The 19,305-nt window shown below is 36.8% G+C and overlaps 1 protein-coding gene across 1 annotated transcript in view; it reads left to right on the top strand.

The window, feature by feature from the left end:
* osbpl3b (oxysterol binding protein-like 3b) overlaps positions 1-19,305 on the top strand; it is an 85,887-nt gene that overhangs the window by 25,637 nt on the left and 40,945 nt on the right. The window contains exons 2-6 of the mRNA XM_084385598.1: positions 4,429-4,659; positions 15,489-15,605; positions 16,070-16,123; positions 17,474-17,587; positions 18,676-18,840. Coding sequence (XP_084241724.1) covers positions 4,564-4,659; positions 15,489-15,605; positions 16,070-16,123; positions 17,474-17,587; positions 18,676-18,840 — 546 coding nt within the window. The 5' untranslated portion in view covers positions 4,429-4,563. The remainder of the gene's footprint in view (positions 1-4,428; positions 4,660-15,488; positions 15,606-16,069; positions 16,124-17,473; positions 17,588-18,675; positions 18,841-19,305) is intronic.

Below are 19,305 nucleotides of genomic sequence, written 5' to 3'. Positions count from 1 at the left end.
GTGACCCTAAAAAGGACAGAATAATCAAGCACACCTGATTTTTCTCATCATAGCTATGTTAGCTATGTTAGCTACGTTGCCCATTCGGTACAGGCGTCGGAGCTGCCATCTCCTTGCAGCAGATCTTTGTTTGTGTGCGCAGTGGAGGAATTTCTGGTAATGTTTTGTCTCCTTTACACGTCATAAGCTCTTCACGAGTTCTCAGCTGGTAAAAATACCATCGGAAAATATACGTCATAAAAGTAGGGTTTTTGAACGCTAAGTGAACCAGGACTAAATGTATCATTTTCTTTTTTGGCCCTAACCAAAAGACCAAACTACAATTTTAAACACACCCTAAATGTGTAATTAAACCGTCTAAATCGGGGTGTCAAACTCAGTTCCTGGAGGGCCACAGTCCATTTATATATATTCGGCAATCGTCATGATGATGATGGGCTACTTATATTGAAATATTAATTGTAATTCTTTTTATCTATTTCAGTCAACCTTTTGTCTTTAAAATAGTTAAAAACATTTTAAGTGCAAATATTCCAAATAAAAATTTAAAACTTATTTAAAGCTGCATGCATAATGATTAAAGAATTAGCAAAAAATTTAGGTGGAGTATATCAAATTACAATGCAGAATATAAATTCCCACAAGTATTTAATGTCAGTTACTTATGTGTGTGCGTCTACGTGTATGGCCACATGTATAGTATTTGTGTGTGTTGAGTGTGAACAGTGGAAAGTGAATGAATAAATAATAGGGGCGGCACACAGAGGCAGCTGCTCTCTGTTGGCTTCTGAAGTGGCGTGGGGTGAGGTGAGACAGGCGGCAGTGGAGAGTGCCGTTTACTCACAACCAGGAGTCTGTTTACCGGAACAAACCAGTCGCCATAGCTACTTAAAGCAAGCACATGCTGAGACCGTAATTAGCCGTATTTGTATCCTCGATTGCTCAGTAAGAGGTTTAGGAAGTTGCAGTCAATTCAAACAATCAAATTATCTGAGATAAAAAGAAACACACAAACTCCAATAAAAAGGAGAAAGTTGAATGAGAATATCCAGCTGTTACGTAACCTGAAGTTGCATCTAGAAACAAATAGACAACAATTCTTTCTTAGTGTTTTAAAGGTTGCACCAGCACCCAGTGAAAGTGATAATGATAACTGAAATTACTATTAGCACAGTGAGGTGCTTAACACACTCCATCTGTGTAACTGCAGGTGTATGATTTTGTGATCTGATTACTGAATACAGGTATTCAACTGAAATGACAATGACATTTAATTTCAACATTTGTGGTGAAAAAGAAATTCAAGCAAATTAAGTTCAACAGCATTATTTTGTAGTTACAGACTATTTTTCAACATGTACAGTAGTGACACATTGACAAAAATGCCATTGATGAAATTCACGAGTATCACAGGGGACCCTTTTGAATGCATGTTAATATCAAGTGGAAATGGTAACCCGTCTCGGCTATCCACTTTGGATACAAGATAGATGTCTTTATGACTGGATGTGGTTAATGCAGATCACTCCCTCAGCATCTAGTCTAAAGATTTTCAGTCATCCAAGTCATAGCTTGTCAGTTGAAAAAACACGTCACCACACTGCTGCATTATAAAAAACGCAGATTTCTCCATTCTCACAGGAAGTGATTAAACCTTAAATTGTTGATGTGCAACAGACACATGATGATGATTATTAGCTTAAGAGTCGACATACTCATTTACACAATTTCCTGTCGTATCCTGCTCCAAGGGAAGAGAAAGTATAATTTTACTAAAAGGAGTAAACGGCCGAAAGAGAGAGAGAGTGTGTGAGAGAGAGATTTGCAAGTAAGTATGTGTGTTTCTATTGACTTCCACAGGCTGATGGAAATGAAGGGGTGTCTGATTGTGGAGTGCAGAACTAATCTAATTAACCTTGCTGCATTCCTGTGTCCCACATTGTGACGTGTGCCGCTGCTCATAATGAAAAAAGTGAGAGAGAGAGAGAATATGCTTTTCAAAATGTCATCAAAATACATTCTAGAAATCTACTGAAAAAGAAAACATTAATCTCAACCAATATAAAATGCACATGCCTTGCACACATACCATGAACAATTAATGGATAAACATATACAGTATATAATATAATATAGATGCGTATTTACTGAATGCCGACAGTAGCCCTATATGTGAGAACATTTTATAGAGCTTGCTATTCTATTAGTAATAAATTCTAATCATATACCAGGGTTAGGAGGAGGATGCAGAATTGGCAGACGTGACAACCCAGGACGAAGGAGAAGCCCGGGAGGAGATGACAGAAGAAGAAACCAGGGCGGCGATGATGGCAGGAGGAGCCAGGGAGTAGACGAAGGCAGGAGGAGCCAGGTGGGAATCCAGAGCCCGACGGAGGTGAAGGGATGAAGGGACGAGGCAAAGCCAATGGCCCGAAAGTCGACTGGACGGCGAGGGAGCCCGGTGGAGCCATGACGATGACAGTCCAAGGTGGAGCTGTTTAGCCGAGGTGGAATGACAGGCTCGGCAGCTCGAGGTGGAGGAGGCTGGCGGAGCTGTTGACCATAAGACCCGAGGCAGATCCACGCAGCAGAGTGGAGTAAAGAGAGAAGATGCCGAGGAAGGAGGAAGGAGGAAGGAGGAAGGAGGAAGGAGAGGCAGGCCGAAGGACTGGCTGGCTTGGGTAGAGGAGGCTGCAGAGATAGGCTGGGTTGTATTATCCTCAATGAAAGAGACTTGGAGCTGGGCAGGGCCAGCAGAGATGCAGGAGACTTGGAGCTGGCTGGGACCAGCGAGGACAAGAGACTACGGGGAAAACCCTCTTCCTCAAACAATAACACAGAAACCTTGACAAGCTCACCCACAGCAATGGTAGTATGGGCGGGGCTCCATTCCATTCCCTTGAACTCCACAATGAGACCTACAGGTACTGACGATGTTGCCGGCTCACGCACCTGGTCAGTTGGGCTCAGGCTCCATGGCGAGGTATGCGCTCCAAGCGCTCTCTCGGTACCTGCGGTGGACTCAGGCATAATGTCCGTGTTGGGTGTTGTTGGTGGCTGGCTGGTCTCTGGAGTTAGGCTGGAGTTGGCCTCACCCGAGAGGCATACGGTCATGGGGGAGTTGTTGTTAGCCAGCACCCACTCCACAAAAGCAGCAAATGTCCCTCAAGGACCATCACGGGCAGGGCGTGCCTTATACTGCTCATTTAAGCTGATCAGGAAAAACACACACAGGGAGCGGTAGGAGAAGGTGGTAAGGCAAGCCAGGTCTAAAAAGTCACTTGTGTGGCTTCAACTTTCTGCTCTAAACAGAGCAATCTGACCACAGGAAGATCCATTTCTTGTTAGGTTCGGTCTTCTCTAACATTGTAGCTGTTGTAAAACTACATTGTGTCTCAGCTCAGGTGCTACATTACCTGCATTCTCATGCGCTGTCAAAATAAGCGATCCGGCGCTGTCAGAATTGAAGTATGCTTCTGAAACTTATTTTTGACAATTTACAAAATAACAAGTATCCGCTAACATATCAGCCTTGGTGAGATACTGTATATCGGTCTGTAGGTTTGTGAATAATCAAATAAACAAGCACAAAAATATGTTTTATAAAATGTTCATTAAATAAGTTTGTAACATTAAATAGGCTTAAAGTTAAAACATTATTCTTATTAGCATATGTGAGGATAATACTTCATAATAGCTTACATAATGTCAAATTTATATTAAATATAACCCATAGGTGTATTTAAACTTAATGTGACAGTTTTGTGAATTTGTGACGTGATATATATGTGTGTGTGTGTCAGTGTGGGTATGTGTGTTTGACTAATACACCACACCCTGTAACCTCCGCTCTTATTTGACACTAGGCACAGGTGATGTAACATGAGTATGCATATGGTGTTGTCGTGACACATGACTTCAAACAAACCCTGACACAAAGCAAGTGGACATTTGCATTTTGTTCTCCATTTATGTGAGAACCACACTGAGAGGAAGACAGAGCAGCATGGACGAGATGAGACAGGGAAGGAAGGACGGTAACAACAGAGCAGCGATCACTGACGTCTGTTTCTGCTATAAATGAAGCACAGATTCATAGAGTCAGTGTGTGTTCAGTGTAGCTCCCACACTTTATTTCATAACTCTGTAATCATAATTCAAAGAAGCTGAGTGAGTAGGAGATGGTCTGTGGATGACATCTATAGTATGTCCAGTGATTCACGCTGGCATCTTTCCTCAACACAACCCTCAGATTGTGTATTACGCTGACCAAGCCTTTATGCTTTCAGATAATTCTGCTATTTGATATCCTGTGGTGGGTGAGTGCTGTTCATTACCTGTACAGATGAAAGCCAGACATCGTGTTGAGGTTGCCTTTCACATACATCTTCTGATCGACCCTTTCTTTCTCTCTTCATCTGTCCACAGGCTCAAAGCTTTGGAAGAACAAGCAAATGGAGACCCACAACTACTGAGCTATCGGTTCTCTCTTCCTCTTTTCCTTTCTTCCAGCTCCTCCTCTTCCTCTTCTTTTTACATTCTCCTTTTCACTGAGAGCAGGAGATGAGTTCAGAGGAGAAAAGTTCCACCATGTCCCAGAAGATCTCCTCTCCATCTCATAGCAATAGCAGTTCCTCCTCCAAACATGACAGCAGACAGGTGAGTTTGTGCATGATTTGACAGTTAATGAGTTACATTTATGGAAGTATCACTTTGGTATGTACTATGTAACTCATCCTGCACTTTTGGATGGATAAGAAACCTCAAATCATGTGGCTTGGTGAGGAGAGGTGTTCTATTACTTTTCTAAGCTATCAGATAATGATTTTTACCTGATGGATGATAAAACGCAAAAACAAAGTCTAACTAGCACTATCAAATGAACTGAGGATGAAGAAGACAGACTTCCAGCTCTTTTGTATTAGTGTGTATGATATAAATTAAGACTCTCAATGTTGATTTTCTAGGTTTAATATTTGTCCTGCTGATTCTGCAAATAGGTAGTTGGCATGATACTTTTGGGAAATGGACATCCTGTGGTGTGATATGAAATACATAATCTAAAATTCTTTTTAGATGATTTTTTCTCATTATTTCATAGTAAAAAAGCATGAAAGCCTGCATACTATGTTCTTTAGGAAAAAATATAGAATAAATCTTCAAAAGTAAAATAAGACTTGACCAGTTCAGTCAGGAAACTCTAGATGGCGGATACTGATTCCACCTTGGCATGTAATCTGCTAGCAATTACACAATTTACTATATGGCACAAGTTGTTCAGCTGATTGGTCTCAGCTATATCTGCAGCCAATCAACTTGCTTGCTCAACATTTAAATAGACTGGTTCAGAGTTTTCTGTAAGCCGGTCCATAAGCATGCTATCAGTTTCTCTGATAACTTCCACCTCCCCCAGCACCACCTGTATAAATCTGCTATATGGGAAATTTTATGCATGTATCTTTGTACAGCTTCTGAATATCTGTGTATGTATATTGACAGGAGCAAGTCTCTGTACTTTCTCTGCAGTAGAAGCAGAAATAGAAGCAGAAGAAGCATGCATATCAGATCTAGTCCATCAAGATCAATAAATTAACCATTAACATGCTAAAACTGAGGGTTGTCATGACTGAAATATACTTACCCTTACACATTTATATGAAAGTATATATAAAAATTTAAATTTCAACCTAAAATGTCAAGAAATAAAAATTCCATGCAAACATGCATCAACTACACAAACATTATCTTAAGTTTCAATATAACAGATATGAGACTCTATTGTAGATCAGCTGTGGTTTGTTATAAATGCCTGATGTTCTGTTTATACTTCTTAGGATGACATGCATCACTTACATTTTTCTTTATAATTTTTCTTGATTTAAAAAGATATTGAACAAAACCGTATAAATATTTTACATTGCTCAAAATGAGTTCTTTTTTGTAATTTTCTGAAGGCAAAGGAAAACTTGACGAGCATGACAGATGAAAGCAGAAACCAGTGTACTGGACAAAATGTTTTTGGACTTTGTTCAAAAATTTCTCAGCTATTCCTTTCCGCTTTATCTTCGTCTGTCTCATTACCCACTGTTCTGAAACAGTATTAATCCCTCTTCTCTCAGTCAGATGACTGTGTGGGAAATATGAATATCACCGATCTATGAAATGAGCCTTGAGTGCCAGATGAATAACAACTCAGCAGCCCTTTGCTTTCTTTTTTTCCCCATTTCTTTCCAAAACACAAAAAAATCCCAAAACACTTCCTGAGGCTTTTATGCGAAGGAATTAGTGGCAAACTAATCATCTTCTGTGGAAATGAAGGATAAATACAGCAGGGTTCAAAAGTGCTCTCAGACCTTTGGACACCATTACGTGTCTTCAATCACTCTTTGATCATGCAGGTTTATTTATATTGTGTATAGACTTAATATATCTGTGTGCATATGTACACCTGCATGTGTGTGCGTTCATATGCTCTGAGCTCCGGAGGGCGGATGGGTGTCCTTCTCCTCAGATGAACACGCTGACCTGATTATGAGGCTGTAATCTCTAATCTCATCATTTGGTAGCATTATAAAGCTCATTACTCATTCTAAGCAAAGATATGTTTAACTGTTTGGGTGGTAGACTTTACTCTCAATACCAACATCATGGAATTGTGAGTTTAAACTACAGCAAAGAGGGTTGAAATCCCAGCAGGTGATCTGGTGCCCACTTTATCAGAGAATTACCCTCATTAACAGAACTACCTTGAAAATAAATACTTTCTGAGAGTGCTGTATAGTTTACGTTGTGCATACTAACTGTATACTTTGTGTCACAACTGACAATTTTCCCTTGTTGAAAAGAAGTGCGCTTGCAGTACTTGCAGATAATATTATATTTATGAAATAAAAGGCCACTTAAGTACTTAAAGTACCCCTATTATGCTATTTTAAAGGTTTCTAATTTTGTTTTTGAAGGTCTCCTACAACAGGTTTACATGAATTAAAGGTAAAAAAAACACTTTCATTTTCCTGTAATATACATCGCATACATCAAACGTCTCGACGTCTTGGTCTACATTGGATTCAGCGCGTGTCGGAAATGAAACAGCCATTACCATAACTGAACTTCAGCTCCTGAGGCTTCCTCAGTCCTCAGCGATTGTACACACTGTAAAGACAGTAACGATGATGTCGATTTTACCATATCAATCCAAGCGCGAGTCCGATGATGAAGCATTGGAAGAACTAGTTATTCAACCCGAACCTCCATCGCAAGGACGACTTGAGCAGGATGCTTCTCAAAAACGCTTGCCTGGTGTATGATAGGGCCCACAGTGTTTGAGGGCAGATCAAAGTAGACTTGTTTGCAGGCAGCCAATGAAGACCATAGGCTGGCATTATGCAAATGTGTTACCGTGTTACGTATGCAGGAATTCCTGACGACTCGTTTAAGTGGTTCAGAATCAGTTCTTTCTTTTAGTAGACAATAACTTATTTATCGTGCACTTTCGACTTTACAACCTGGCAGAACGTTTACATTCACAGACAGCTATATTACACACTGCATGAAAGATAATATTCGAAAAAGCATAATAGGGGCACTTTAAAGAGAGTACACGTTCATGACTAAGAGCATGAGTATGCGCATCAGCATGTCACTTAAGTGCACCTTTAAAAAGTGCACTTTGTAATGTCAAATTAAATGTTTTATTTGAAAGTACATTCATGATGTTATAATAATCTTTTGTAATGCTTTAAAGAAGTACACTTATTTTGATATGTTGACATACTAAAGCACAGTAAAGTAACAATTATACATTCTGCAGTAGACAACCATTTCAGAGACAAAATAACTAATTATGAAATTATGTATAAAAATGTACTCAAGTCCTACTTAACTGGGTCAAAAAGCACTCTAAAGCATATATTATTTATATATTTAAAATATTATTTCTGTAATGATTACTCTTTTTAAAAGTATGCTTAAGTGCTCTTTTTAACAAGGGTTGGTTGATTAGCTGGTCTGTTCCACTGTCATAACTCCCTTGAAGGTTGTGTTTGCTCTTTGATTTGAAATGTTGTGTAAGAGCATTTGGTTTCATTAGTCTCACTCTGTGGTTCTTAATGCATGTTTGGGTTTTGTCCTTGGCTATAGAGATGTCTCTTTGAAAGTTGTCCTTGATGTAGTGAATTGCTGAGAGTGTGTTTGGGCAGTGCAGCTCTTGCCTTGAGGAAGAGACAGAGTTTGCTGAAGAGGGAGAATGGAGACCCACATTTTTGTCCCGTCTGTCAGGGCTCTAAATAATAGAGAGAATATCTCTCCCCTCTAAATTCCCACCTGATTGCTAACAGTGTTTATGCACATAAATTTGTTATTACCATAATGTTGATTTATCCAGAGAATTGTGAATGAGTAACCTTGTTCCTGCAGTTAGTATTTAGCCTAATACGCTTAACCCTCTGAGGTCGAAAAACGCGCCCCCGCGTTTTGCTGGACTTTTTTTACATTGTAGCACTTTAAACTTAAATTACTCCGTCATTTATGGTCATACAGAAAAAAATAAATATAAAAAAAGAATCTGTGATATTTCTACTTTTGTATGTGTCCACTTACAATCAAATCAAAACATTGTGCTTTTGTAAAATAAAGAAAATAAACAGGGTGTGCGTTCTGCCTCTCCGTCGCGGTGAACTTTTTTTTCTTGAGCACGTCTATAAACTGAAACAAAACTCAGCGAATACTTGTCACACATTTATGAGCCATATACCTTTATAAACATTTAAGTGTGTACTTTTAAATGATCGGATTCAAACTGAAAACAAATATTTTCTGTTTAAGTAATTTGTATAAAACCAACAAGATGTCCAGCTTCTCAAACGCTTGCTCATTACAGTTAATTTGGCCACGCCTACTCGCGCAAAAGATATTCACATGCAAATCTCCACATGGAACGCGAACGCGCTCATTACCTCAAAAACAAAACACTTCATCAGTCTCTGCTTTTCGTCGAGTTTGAAAGAAGCGCCGTGAGCTTAGATTGGCTTTACCCCAGAAGAAGAACGCGATTTCAAGACAAGAAAGATAAGGTAAGAAATTCTTACATATTAGTTTGTTATTGTTGCATAAATTTCACATTGCAGTTGAACTGTTGCTAGATATATGGGGAATATTATAATATTTAGACCCGTGTTTACTGTTACTGTGTTTGTGGATATCTGCTCAAACGTAGATATGTATATGGTAGGCCTAACCATAATGTTTTATATTTGAGCGCGATCGCGTTTGAATGTATCATATTTTTGATCGCGATCGCGTTTGAATGTACATCATATTTTTGATCGCGATCGTGTTTGAATGCATCATATTTTGGAAAAGCAAAACGCTCCAAACGTCTTCATGTTTTTACTATTATCTCATTTCATATCATCATAACGAATGGAAACATTTGAAGTAACATGATAATCAATATATTTTTCTCTAGCTTAGTTGTTACTGAAATCTTTTTGAAAATGTATAGGCTGCTATATTGTTATTATTTTATGCAGCACTGCGCATAGCCAATACCTACAAGGCACAGCAAACCTGGTGTTCATTATATAATATATTGTTGGAAACATTTGTGTGAGTGTGTGTGTGTATTCTGTGAATTTTAAAAAGCAATTTTAACCAGAAAAATCTCAAATGTATTCCCAATATCGTGCAGGCCTTTCTCTTGATATCAGTATGTTCACTTTTTTTTTTTTTTTTTTTTTTTTCAAGGCCCAGATGCCACTGAGTCCTGCTGACTTCAACATTCACAGTACATGTCTCTGTACATGAACATGGTAAAGTGAAAATCAAACACCTTGGAAATGAAAGGTATGTACAATGTTTTTAGGAATGGCACAAAGGTCTCTTTCTTTGGATCATTGTTATCAATAAGTGTATCTTTGGATTATGTTGTAAATAAATCCAAACAATTTTAAAAGCCATTCTTTTTTTTAATCTCCTCATTCTTTGTGCAAGGTTGGTCAGAATGATGGGCCCTGATAAGCTCCTAATAGGGCCATTAGGGTGTGTCTTTGTCTTTCTCAGGTGTAAAAAGCCTTACATATTAATGAGATGGTCCGCCCCTTCGCATATTGCTTTATCACACAAAACACGTCGTAAAAATTTTAAATCAATATATTGTCTTCTCTGAATGAGCAGTCAGGGTGATTTTCACATAGTTTTAGAGCAAATATTCTAGGCTACGTCATACAATTTTCAAAAGTCTTGTGAAGAAATAATCAGTATAGGTTTCATGACCTTATTTCAGTGAGAATTTTTTTTTGTATTTTCACAAACCACGCATAAATGTCATTATCTCAAAACTACAAACTTTTACACACATGCTGTTGATATATTATTGTAGCAGAGTTTGTGCTGAATACAGTGTAATCAGACTTTAGCCATGAAAATGTCACAAGTAACAGAAATAAGCACAAATGTCAGAGCATGTCAGAACACCTCCAGGGCCCAGAAAACAGCTCAGACCCCAGAGGGTTAAAACAATCTCCATATAAGGACTTTGTATAGTCATTCTTCACTTAAACACTTTTTATATATTTTAATATATTACACACTACAGGTCAAATGTTTTGGATCTGTACGATTGTTTAATGAACCTCTATTTCACTGTGGTTTAAATGTAATTTATTCCTGTGATGGCAAAGCTGAATTTTTGTGGAAACTGTTTTTTGTTTTTTAGCATTCTTTGATGAATAGACAGTTCAAAAGAGCAGCATTTATTTGAAATTATTTGACATCTTTTGAAACAATATCACTTTTGATCTATTTAATGGATCTTTGCCAAATAAAAGTATTGATTTCTTTTAAAAAAACTGCTTTATACTTTTAAATGGTAGTGTCATGGTTTGTGTTGGTTCCGAATTTTATCCTAAATTCAAGATTTTCTGTATGAAGACGTTTTTACACTGCTTTTTTAAATCCACAAATATTTCCAATGTGTGAAATCAAGAAATGACAGTCGTTGCATGCAGGAGCTCTAAACCTATAAATAAGCTGAATACTGGAATGATTTGTTTGATTTTTTTTTTTTTTTTTTTTCTGTGTTCCTGAAGAAGGGGAGCAGAATCATAAGCTGGCAGCAACTCCATTTTTCTAGGCCCGCTGCCTTCATGTCCTAATAAAACATTTTCTATCAATTTATTATGCATTTATCATACAAATAAGGACAGTGCGATACTACCAAAATCTTATATACCTGTGTGATTGTCACTAAAACTATATAGTAATTGACAAATAATATAGAAAGGTAATTGAAAAATGGTTTATATATTAATTTATTTATATAATAACCATGTGGAGATGCTTATTTCGGCAACACTTCATTTTACAGTGTCCTTGTTACATGTAGTTACTTATAACTATAAATGATGCATAATTACATGCAAATAACCATAAGCCAAACCCTAATCTAACCTTAACCCTATAGTTGTCACACATATTCAGTCATTTGTTCGTTTAGTTTCATTTTCATGGACTTTTAGTTTGCTTTTCATTATTTCCTGTTGTCTTTGTTCACTTTCCCCGCTCTAATCAGTTACCTTGGCATTTCATTGGATCATCACACCTGTTAGTCTTTTAGTTCATCATCATTGTATACTCAAGTTTCTGTGTTTCCTCAGTTCATTGCCAGCTATTGTTTGTGTGCTATATTGGATATTCTCAGTTTATTCTTTTATTAAATTCCTTTGGATTAGAACTTTTGATCTTTGTCTTTGGATTCTTTGAACTTTGACAATAGTAAGTACATGTAGTTAATTAATATTACTCAGTAAATGTATAGTTACACTGAAACAAGGACACCTTTAAATAAAGTGTAACCCCTATTTCATATTAATGTGTCAAGTAGCTTCTGTAATGCAAGTGGCTGTAATGAAGTGCTAGACGAAGAAGATAATTTTGCTAACACAGTCTTTAATAATACTATTTAGAAGATACAGGAAAATACAGGGGAAATAATAACACAACCACTTAACTAGAAACGAGAACCAACAAGGGACAAAACATAACAGAGAGTATAAATACTAGGCGAACATAATGACAGTAAGGTGCAGATAATGTAACCAAAGGAACAAACGAGGACATAATCAAGTCAAGTCACATTTATTTATATAGCACTTTATACAATACTTATTTATACAGGGCTTAATACAGAAGCAGCTTTAGAGTTATAACAGGAGAATGAGTCAATGATGCAAACAGATTTAATTTTGGCTGTACAACAGCTCTAACAGAAAATTGTATCATTGTTCAGCTGTCAGTTCAGTGTTGATTCAGTTAAAGTTCATCAATTATTAAATTAGTCAATTGAATCTATAAAGCCTTTTTGTAAAAACATTATGTCATCATCCAGCTCAGGTCAGTTCTTATACAATAGTGTCAGTGCAGTCAAATCAATTATATTTTAGAATTTAAAGTGTCTCCAACTAAGCAAACCAGAGGCGACCGTGGCAAGGAACCCAAACTCCATCAGGTGACAATGAAAAAAAAAAAAAACTTTGGGAGAAACCAGGCTCAGTCGGGGGGACAGTTCTCCTCTGGCAAACGAATAAACACGGTGTGATTTATGATTCAGGCTGCATCATTCACAAGTCAGAATTCAGATTGTGGATCGGAAGCAACGAAGCATTCAAATATTTCATCCAGTTCCTTTTGCTTGGAGATCGGATTCATCACTCCAGTATGGAGACGAAGCTGATCATAGGTCTGTGCAAAGGACTTGTCTGGTTCTTATGGTCTTTGCTGATGATCTGTGGCTGTCATGTCAACCTTCACAGGGTATTGTCTTATTTACAGGATCTCTGCTGACATTCAGGGCTGCATTGTGGTCATGCCTAGGTGCAGGTCCACCATCTGATTCGGATACAATAACGATGCAACAATTACATCATGTGCGTTCCCAGTTCCAGTTTACCTAATATATTCAGCCTAACAATCCTCTAATGAATGTGAATTATAGAAATGTGATAATGTGATATGTGAATGCCAGGTTTTTAGTCTAGATTTAAACTGACAGAGTGTGTCTGCTCCAAACTGTTCCAGAGGGTGCTAAATAGGAAAAAGATCTACTGCCTGCAGTTGATTTTGATATTCTAGGTATTATCAACTTGGCAGAATTTTGAGATTGCAATAGACGTGAAGGATTATTATTTGTTAAGAGCCAACTCAAGTACTTAGGAGCTAAACCATTTAGTGCTTTGTAAGTAATTAGCAAGATTTTAAAATGTATGCAATGTTTAATAGGTAACCAATGCAGTGTTGACACAACCGGGCTATATGGTCTACTGGTCTACATCTAGCTGCTGCAGTTTGGACCAGCTGGAGTTTGTTTATTAAGCGTGCAAGGCAGCCACCCAGTAGAGCATTACAATAATCTTTCCTTGAGGTCATGAACTAACTTTTCTGTATTTGTCATTGAGAGCATATGTCGTAATTTAGATATTTTTTTAAGATGTAAAAATGCATTTTTAAAGATGCTAGAAATGTGGCTTTCAAATGAAAGATTAGTATCAAAGAGCACACCCAGGTTTCTAACTGACGACGAAGACTTGAAAGAGCCATCAAGAGTTAGACAGTATTCTAGGTTATTACGTGCAGAGGTTTTTGGTCCAATAATTAAAATGTAGTTTTGTTTTGTTTTTTTCAGAATTAAGTAGTAGGAAATTACTAGTCATCCAATTTTTATATCAACTATGCATTGCGTTAATTTTGATATTGGTATATTTCATCAGATCGCAAAGAAATATAGAGCGGAGTATCATCAGTGTAACAGTGAAAACTAATGCTATGCTTCCTAATGATATCTCCCAAGAGTAGCATGTACAGAGTGAACAGCAACGGCCCTAGTACTGAACCTTGCGGTTAGGGCTGCACGATATGAGGAAAAGCTGCGATGTGCGATAACATTGTTTAATATTGCGATGATGATATGACTTGCGATGTGAATGTTAGCTATACTGTTCCCATGTCTTAGTGCTTTGATAGGTTCTTTGCGAACCTAAACATTGAATAGCCTTTTCCCACTGAATAAAGAAATCAAATAGATCATTTTTGACATGCTTTTATTGAACACATAAATGAGGCATTATAACTATAAGAAATTAACGTTCAATTTCCCCTGCTCCTTTTAAAATATTTTCTCGTAAACTCAACAAAAACATCTCTCTTTGAATAAAACAAATGTGGAGAAAATAACTTTTATACTCAAATAAACAAAAATAAAAATGGCCATTTAAAATAACTGTAATGGCTCATATTTATTCAGCGATCGGCAGGAAAAGGTAATCTGTACGGAATATCGCTGTGTACGGAACATGGTTAGTCTACGTTACCTGTGTTTGTAACGCGTCATCTCTCCTAAATCCAAAAATAATTCCATATAGCTAAAGTGCTGTTCTTTTTCACCACAAGGTCTTCGTCAGCCACCACATTTTCCTCACTCTTCTCTCCTTCCTCCGCCATCGTATTTGCTAACGGCACAGTGTCGCAACTAAATTGACACCTCACAAATCAATCTGAGCGTAGCTGACACTTCCTGGGGCTTCACCTGATTGGCCAAATAGCATGAACGCGTCAACCATGTCTTCAGGGCTAAACGTGATAGGTCAAACGTTTATTTTCCCTTATTCATCGTGTCAGGCTGTCTGTTGCGCGAGTTCATATCGCGATGACGATGAAAATTCGATGTATCGTTCAGCCCTACCTTGCGGTACTCTATATATACTGAACTCGTGATCAATATGACACCTCTTTATTTACTGCTACAAATTGATACCAGTCAGATAAGTATGAACCATGCCAATGCAATTCCACTAATGCCAATGTAATTTTCAAGTCTATTCAAAAGAATGTTGTGGTAGATAGTATCAAATGCAGCTCTAAGATCCAGTAACACTAATAGAGAGATACAACCAAGATCGGATGATAAGAGCAAATGAGATCAGTCTCGGTACTATGATACGATCTAAATCCTGACTGGAAATCCTCGCAGATACAATTTCTTTCTTAAAAGGAACGTAGTTGTGAGGAGGATACTGCGTTTTCTAGTATTTTTTTACTAGAAATGAAGGAAACCAAAACAGAGCAGGAAAACGGTAACTAAGGGAAACAGAACTAAGAACAAAACAAAGAATATCAAAATAAGAGTAAAAGACTGTGACAGCATTACTTGTTGACTCTTTATTTTCACACTGCATGTGTTTTCGTCATTCTCATGCGTAAATAATGTTAAGCAGTCCTGCCTAATGACAGCCATCCAATTATATTTACTGCAGTATGGTATCTCTACCAGTTGACACATTTATGGTCATATGCTTTATTTAATTGGCATTTTTTCATAGGCAGTATTTTGTATTTTGATAACACGCATTTTTAACATAGCTCATATACTTTATACTTACAGTTTATTATGGTTTTTCATTGTACAGTGTAAATATGTATTGAATGGAATTGTACAGGACAACTGGGAGATCGTCGAGGGCTTGCGTGGTGGTCTTTCTAATGTTCAGGAGCCAGAGAAGCAGTCCGGCTACATGCTGAAGAAGAGAAAATGGCCCATGAAAGGTTGGCACAAGGTATGTGTGGGAAATTGTCATGCCTCTACCAGTGTTTCATTTAAAATATTTGGAAGACATGGAATAATTGGATGAATTAGTGTAAGCGCAGATATTTCACACATTGTGCTCACACTGATGGAATCTGGGGTGGCTGATGATTAAAGAACTTGATGAATGATCTTCCTGTGCATCATTTTGTTCAATTTTAGCACACAATAACACATCTTTTTTGATGCTCAAATACTTTCTTCTATGGCATTTAATGTGCAAATGCAACCCTTATTTGCCTTGAAAATACCCATATTCCCCTTCTACCAAAAAGAGTGTATACAAGAATAGACAGAAAAGAGGCATAGTGATATACAGCCTCTCATTCATCAAGAGTGTTTTAGCGTCGCCTGAAAGGACATTCATCATTTACCAAATAAATCTGACCCAGGTTTCTCCTCTGTCCTCTCCTCTTTGTGCTTCTTTTTTCACAGAGATTCTTCTACTTGGACAAGGGCATTTTGAAGTACGCCAAATGCGAAGCTGATGTGAGTCTAAAAGGCCTCACATATATAAATACTGTATACACACACACTCACTTAGTCCATTGAACTAAAGCATTCAGGACTTTTAGTGGTCACTTCTCTTTCATGCAAGTTTTTACAGAGTTCCAGCCATCTTCAGAGGTCTTCATCCTCCATCTTTCTGCCAATACATGTTTCCTGCTGAAAAAAGCCTCTTGCTGTGGGAATGTAAAAATTAAGGTTAATTTCCCCAGGGTTTGATAGCATCATCTAGTGCTGATAGTTTACAAATGTCTAAATTTCATAACAAAAACTGTTATGCTACCCCTGTGCTGCGATTGCCTTCCCTCACACCAATCTACCCTTTTAAGCAGCATTATGAAGTGGACGTGTATGGCCAGGGTATTCAATTATAACGAAAATACATAATTAACCGTATATCTTTCAGATTTATCTGGGGCTTTGTTAGCCTCTAATTCAAGGCCACTAGTCGAATGTTCTTGTGAGAATGCATCATTGACAAGGTTATGCATTAGCTAAATTTGCCAAAGCCCTCTTGTATTTTATGTCACCTTTTTGTGAAGAATCTCTGTTTTGCACAATATGTTGCTTACACAGGGTTGGGAACCAAGAACAGGTTCTTAAAAAATAAAAATAAATAAATATTGGAAATTAATTACATTTAGTCTAATTACAGAATTAATTACTCTTATGCACAGGTTATTTTTAGTGAATCAAACTCTGTGTAGTTACTGACTGATATTTTACATGTCAGTATGTAGTTAAAAATACACATTATGCATTTTGTCATTACTATTTCATAATAATTAATGAATGAATGGATTTCTTTTTTGTAAATGTGTTGTTAAAGGCCTTTTGTTGTATTGCATTTGTGAAAAGTCTTTTGCAAGAATTGTATTAAAGTGATTTCACTTTCAAATTTAAGTATTAATATAATTTATTAAAAGTATTATTTCATTATTTGGCACCTGAAACGCTTTACTTTTTTTTAATTTGTATTCCTTATAAATACTACGTTTTGTTAATGGAACTGTTTGGGAACTAAATCCTTAAATTCTTCACAATTTGCATCTCTACTTTCATGTCATTCATGCAAATCTATGAAATAGCCACAGTAAGATGGGATTACTTGGGCTATCTCACTCTATCTGTTATATTTTTGTTGTAAAGGATGCAGTAGATTTGATTATTTATGGAAAAGCAAACCAAGAATTCACTGAACCTATATTCAAACCAAGAGCAACATATTTGCTCAGTAGTAATTTGAGTGTGTTGTAACTGAGTAACATAACGTTGTATTGATATATGAGGTAGTGTGATATTTATAGGTCAAACCTTCTGTCTGTGCTGTAGGTGGAAAAAGGCAAGCTCCACGGCTGCATTGATGTGGGACTGTCCGTCATGGCCATTAAGAATAAGGCCAAGTGCATTGATCTGGATGCAGAAGAAAACATTTACCACTTAAAGGTATCACAACAATTATAGTATTAGACTGACCTCAAAATGCTCTGCGGTCATAGCTAGAGCATTAGTGGAGAATGTAATTTTGCTGCAGTTTTACTGGAACATGTTACATTATGATGGTACAGTAGATTTGCTTTAGCCTCATATTAACGTAGCACTAGGAGGTTATTTTGCCTTTAAAGTTTTCTGGCTATATGAGAAAGAGTTTTGATGTCCCATCCAAAACTGAATTTAGAATGCCTTTTAAATGGTAGTATAATTCAATTTAAATTAAATTTGAGATGCAAACAGAATGCAGAATTGTATAATTACACTTAATTACAATACAATTAAATGCAAATAAACTCATAAACATCATGTACACAATACATTGGGTATTTCTAGAAACAGCAGATCATAGTAATAAAATGTATATATATTAATATAATATACTAATAATAAAACAACAGTAATAACATTATGTACTTATTTAATTCATAAATAAGTTATTTAATTCACAAATTTCAATAATTTTATTTTATATATATATATATATATATATATATTTTTTTTTTATAGAATTACATTTTGATGTCAATATGAAATTTCTTAATATAAAGTTATAAATAATAAGATGTCTATTAAGCTGGGGTTTTTTCTAAAATGTGACTAATGAAATTCCTGTGTTTAATTTCTTTGAATTGCAGTATTGTTTTAAATTCTGAAATTTGTCCAAGCATGTTTTTACTAATATTATCTTATAGGTTGTATAGGCTGGCTTATCATGTTAAAAGCTTTTAAAAAATCAATACAATTCCAAAACCTATTAACAGTTTAAAATTAGAAAGCTTTACAAACATCTACAGAGAGATTGATTTTAAAATGAAATTCTGCTCCCATGTAGTGGATCCTCTTTTAAAGAGAATCATTTATTGGGGAAAAAGGGTTTTGTCAGCTTCTGTTAGATTTTCTCCAGTTTGAACTCTTGATCTGATGAATAGGAAGCAAGTCCTTCAATACAAAGTCATGAGGTCAACAGCAGCACAGCATCAAGAAAAACAGCTTCTGAATCCTGATTGAGTAGTTTAACTGTGGTCTCCTTGTGCTTGCAGATCAAGTCCCAGGAGCTGTTTGATGAATGGGTCTCTAAGCTCCGTCACCACAGACTTTACAGGCAGAATGAGATTGCCATGTTCCCTCATGAGAAAACGCTCTTCCACCCTCATTACCCCCTCACCTCCTCCCCCACGACACCCGACAGTCAGTCTATCAGAAAGGTAACGCCATGGGACATGTTGAGGGATTAGATGGAAAGATAAATGTCAGATGAAATGACAATGACTGTGCTAGTCCTTTAACTTTGAGAGGACGTTAAAGGTCTGTTGTACCTTAATGCCTACAGCAGTTGTCAACTTTTAGAAACTAACTCTCAAAAATGACTTTTTATTTATTTTGTCCACTAACAATATCCACCAGTGTACACACATTTATCACAGTATAAGGTTTTTTTCCGAAGGTAATGAAAATTCCCACATTATTTCAACCTTATCTCAAATGATGTATTGTGTTAATATCATTCTGTGATGACTGTGGAAATGGCATTTTTCAACTTTTTTGCATAAATTGTCTTTTGTCTTGCTCAGGCTTACTTCAAAGCTAGTTTTAGTCCTGAATACACACAATTAAAGCTGCACATACACACTTTGGTCGCTCTAACGACATATATCGCATGGTACTTGCAG

The sequence above is a fragment of the Rutilus rutilus genome, assembly GCF_951802725.1.
Source record: "Rutilus rutilus genome assembly, chromosome: 17".
Taxonomy (NCBI): Eukaryota; Metazoa; Chordata; class Actinopteri; order Cypriniformes; family Leuciscidae; genus Rutilus; species Rutilus rutilus.
The sequence above is the reverse complement of the archived record's forward strand: the minus strand, read 5'-3'. Positions and strand labels throughout refer to the sequence as shown.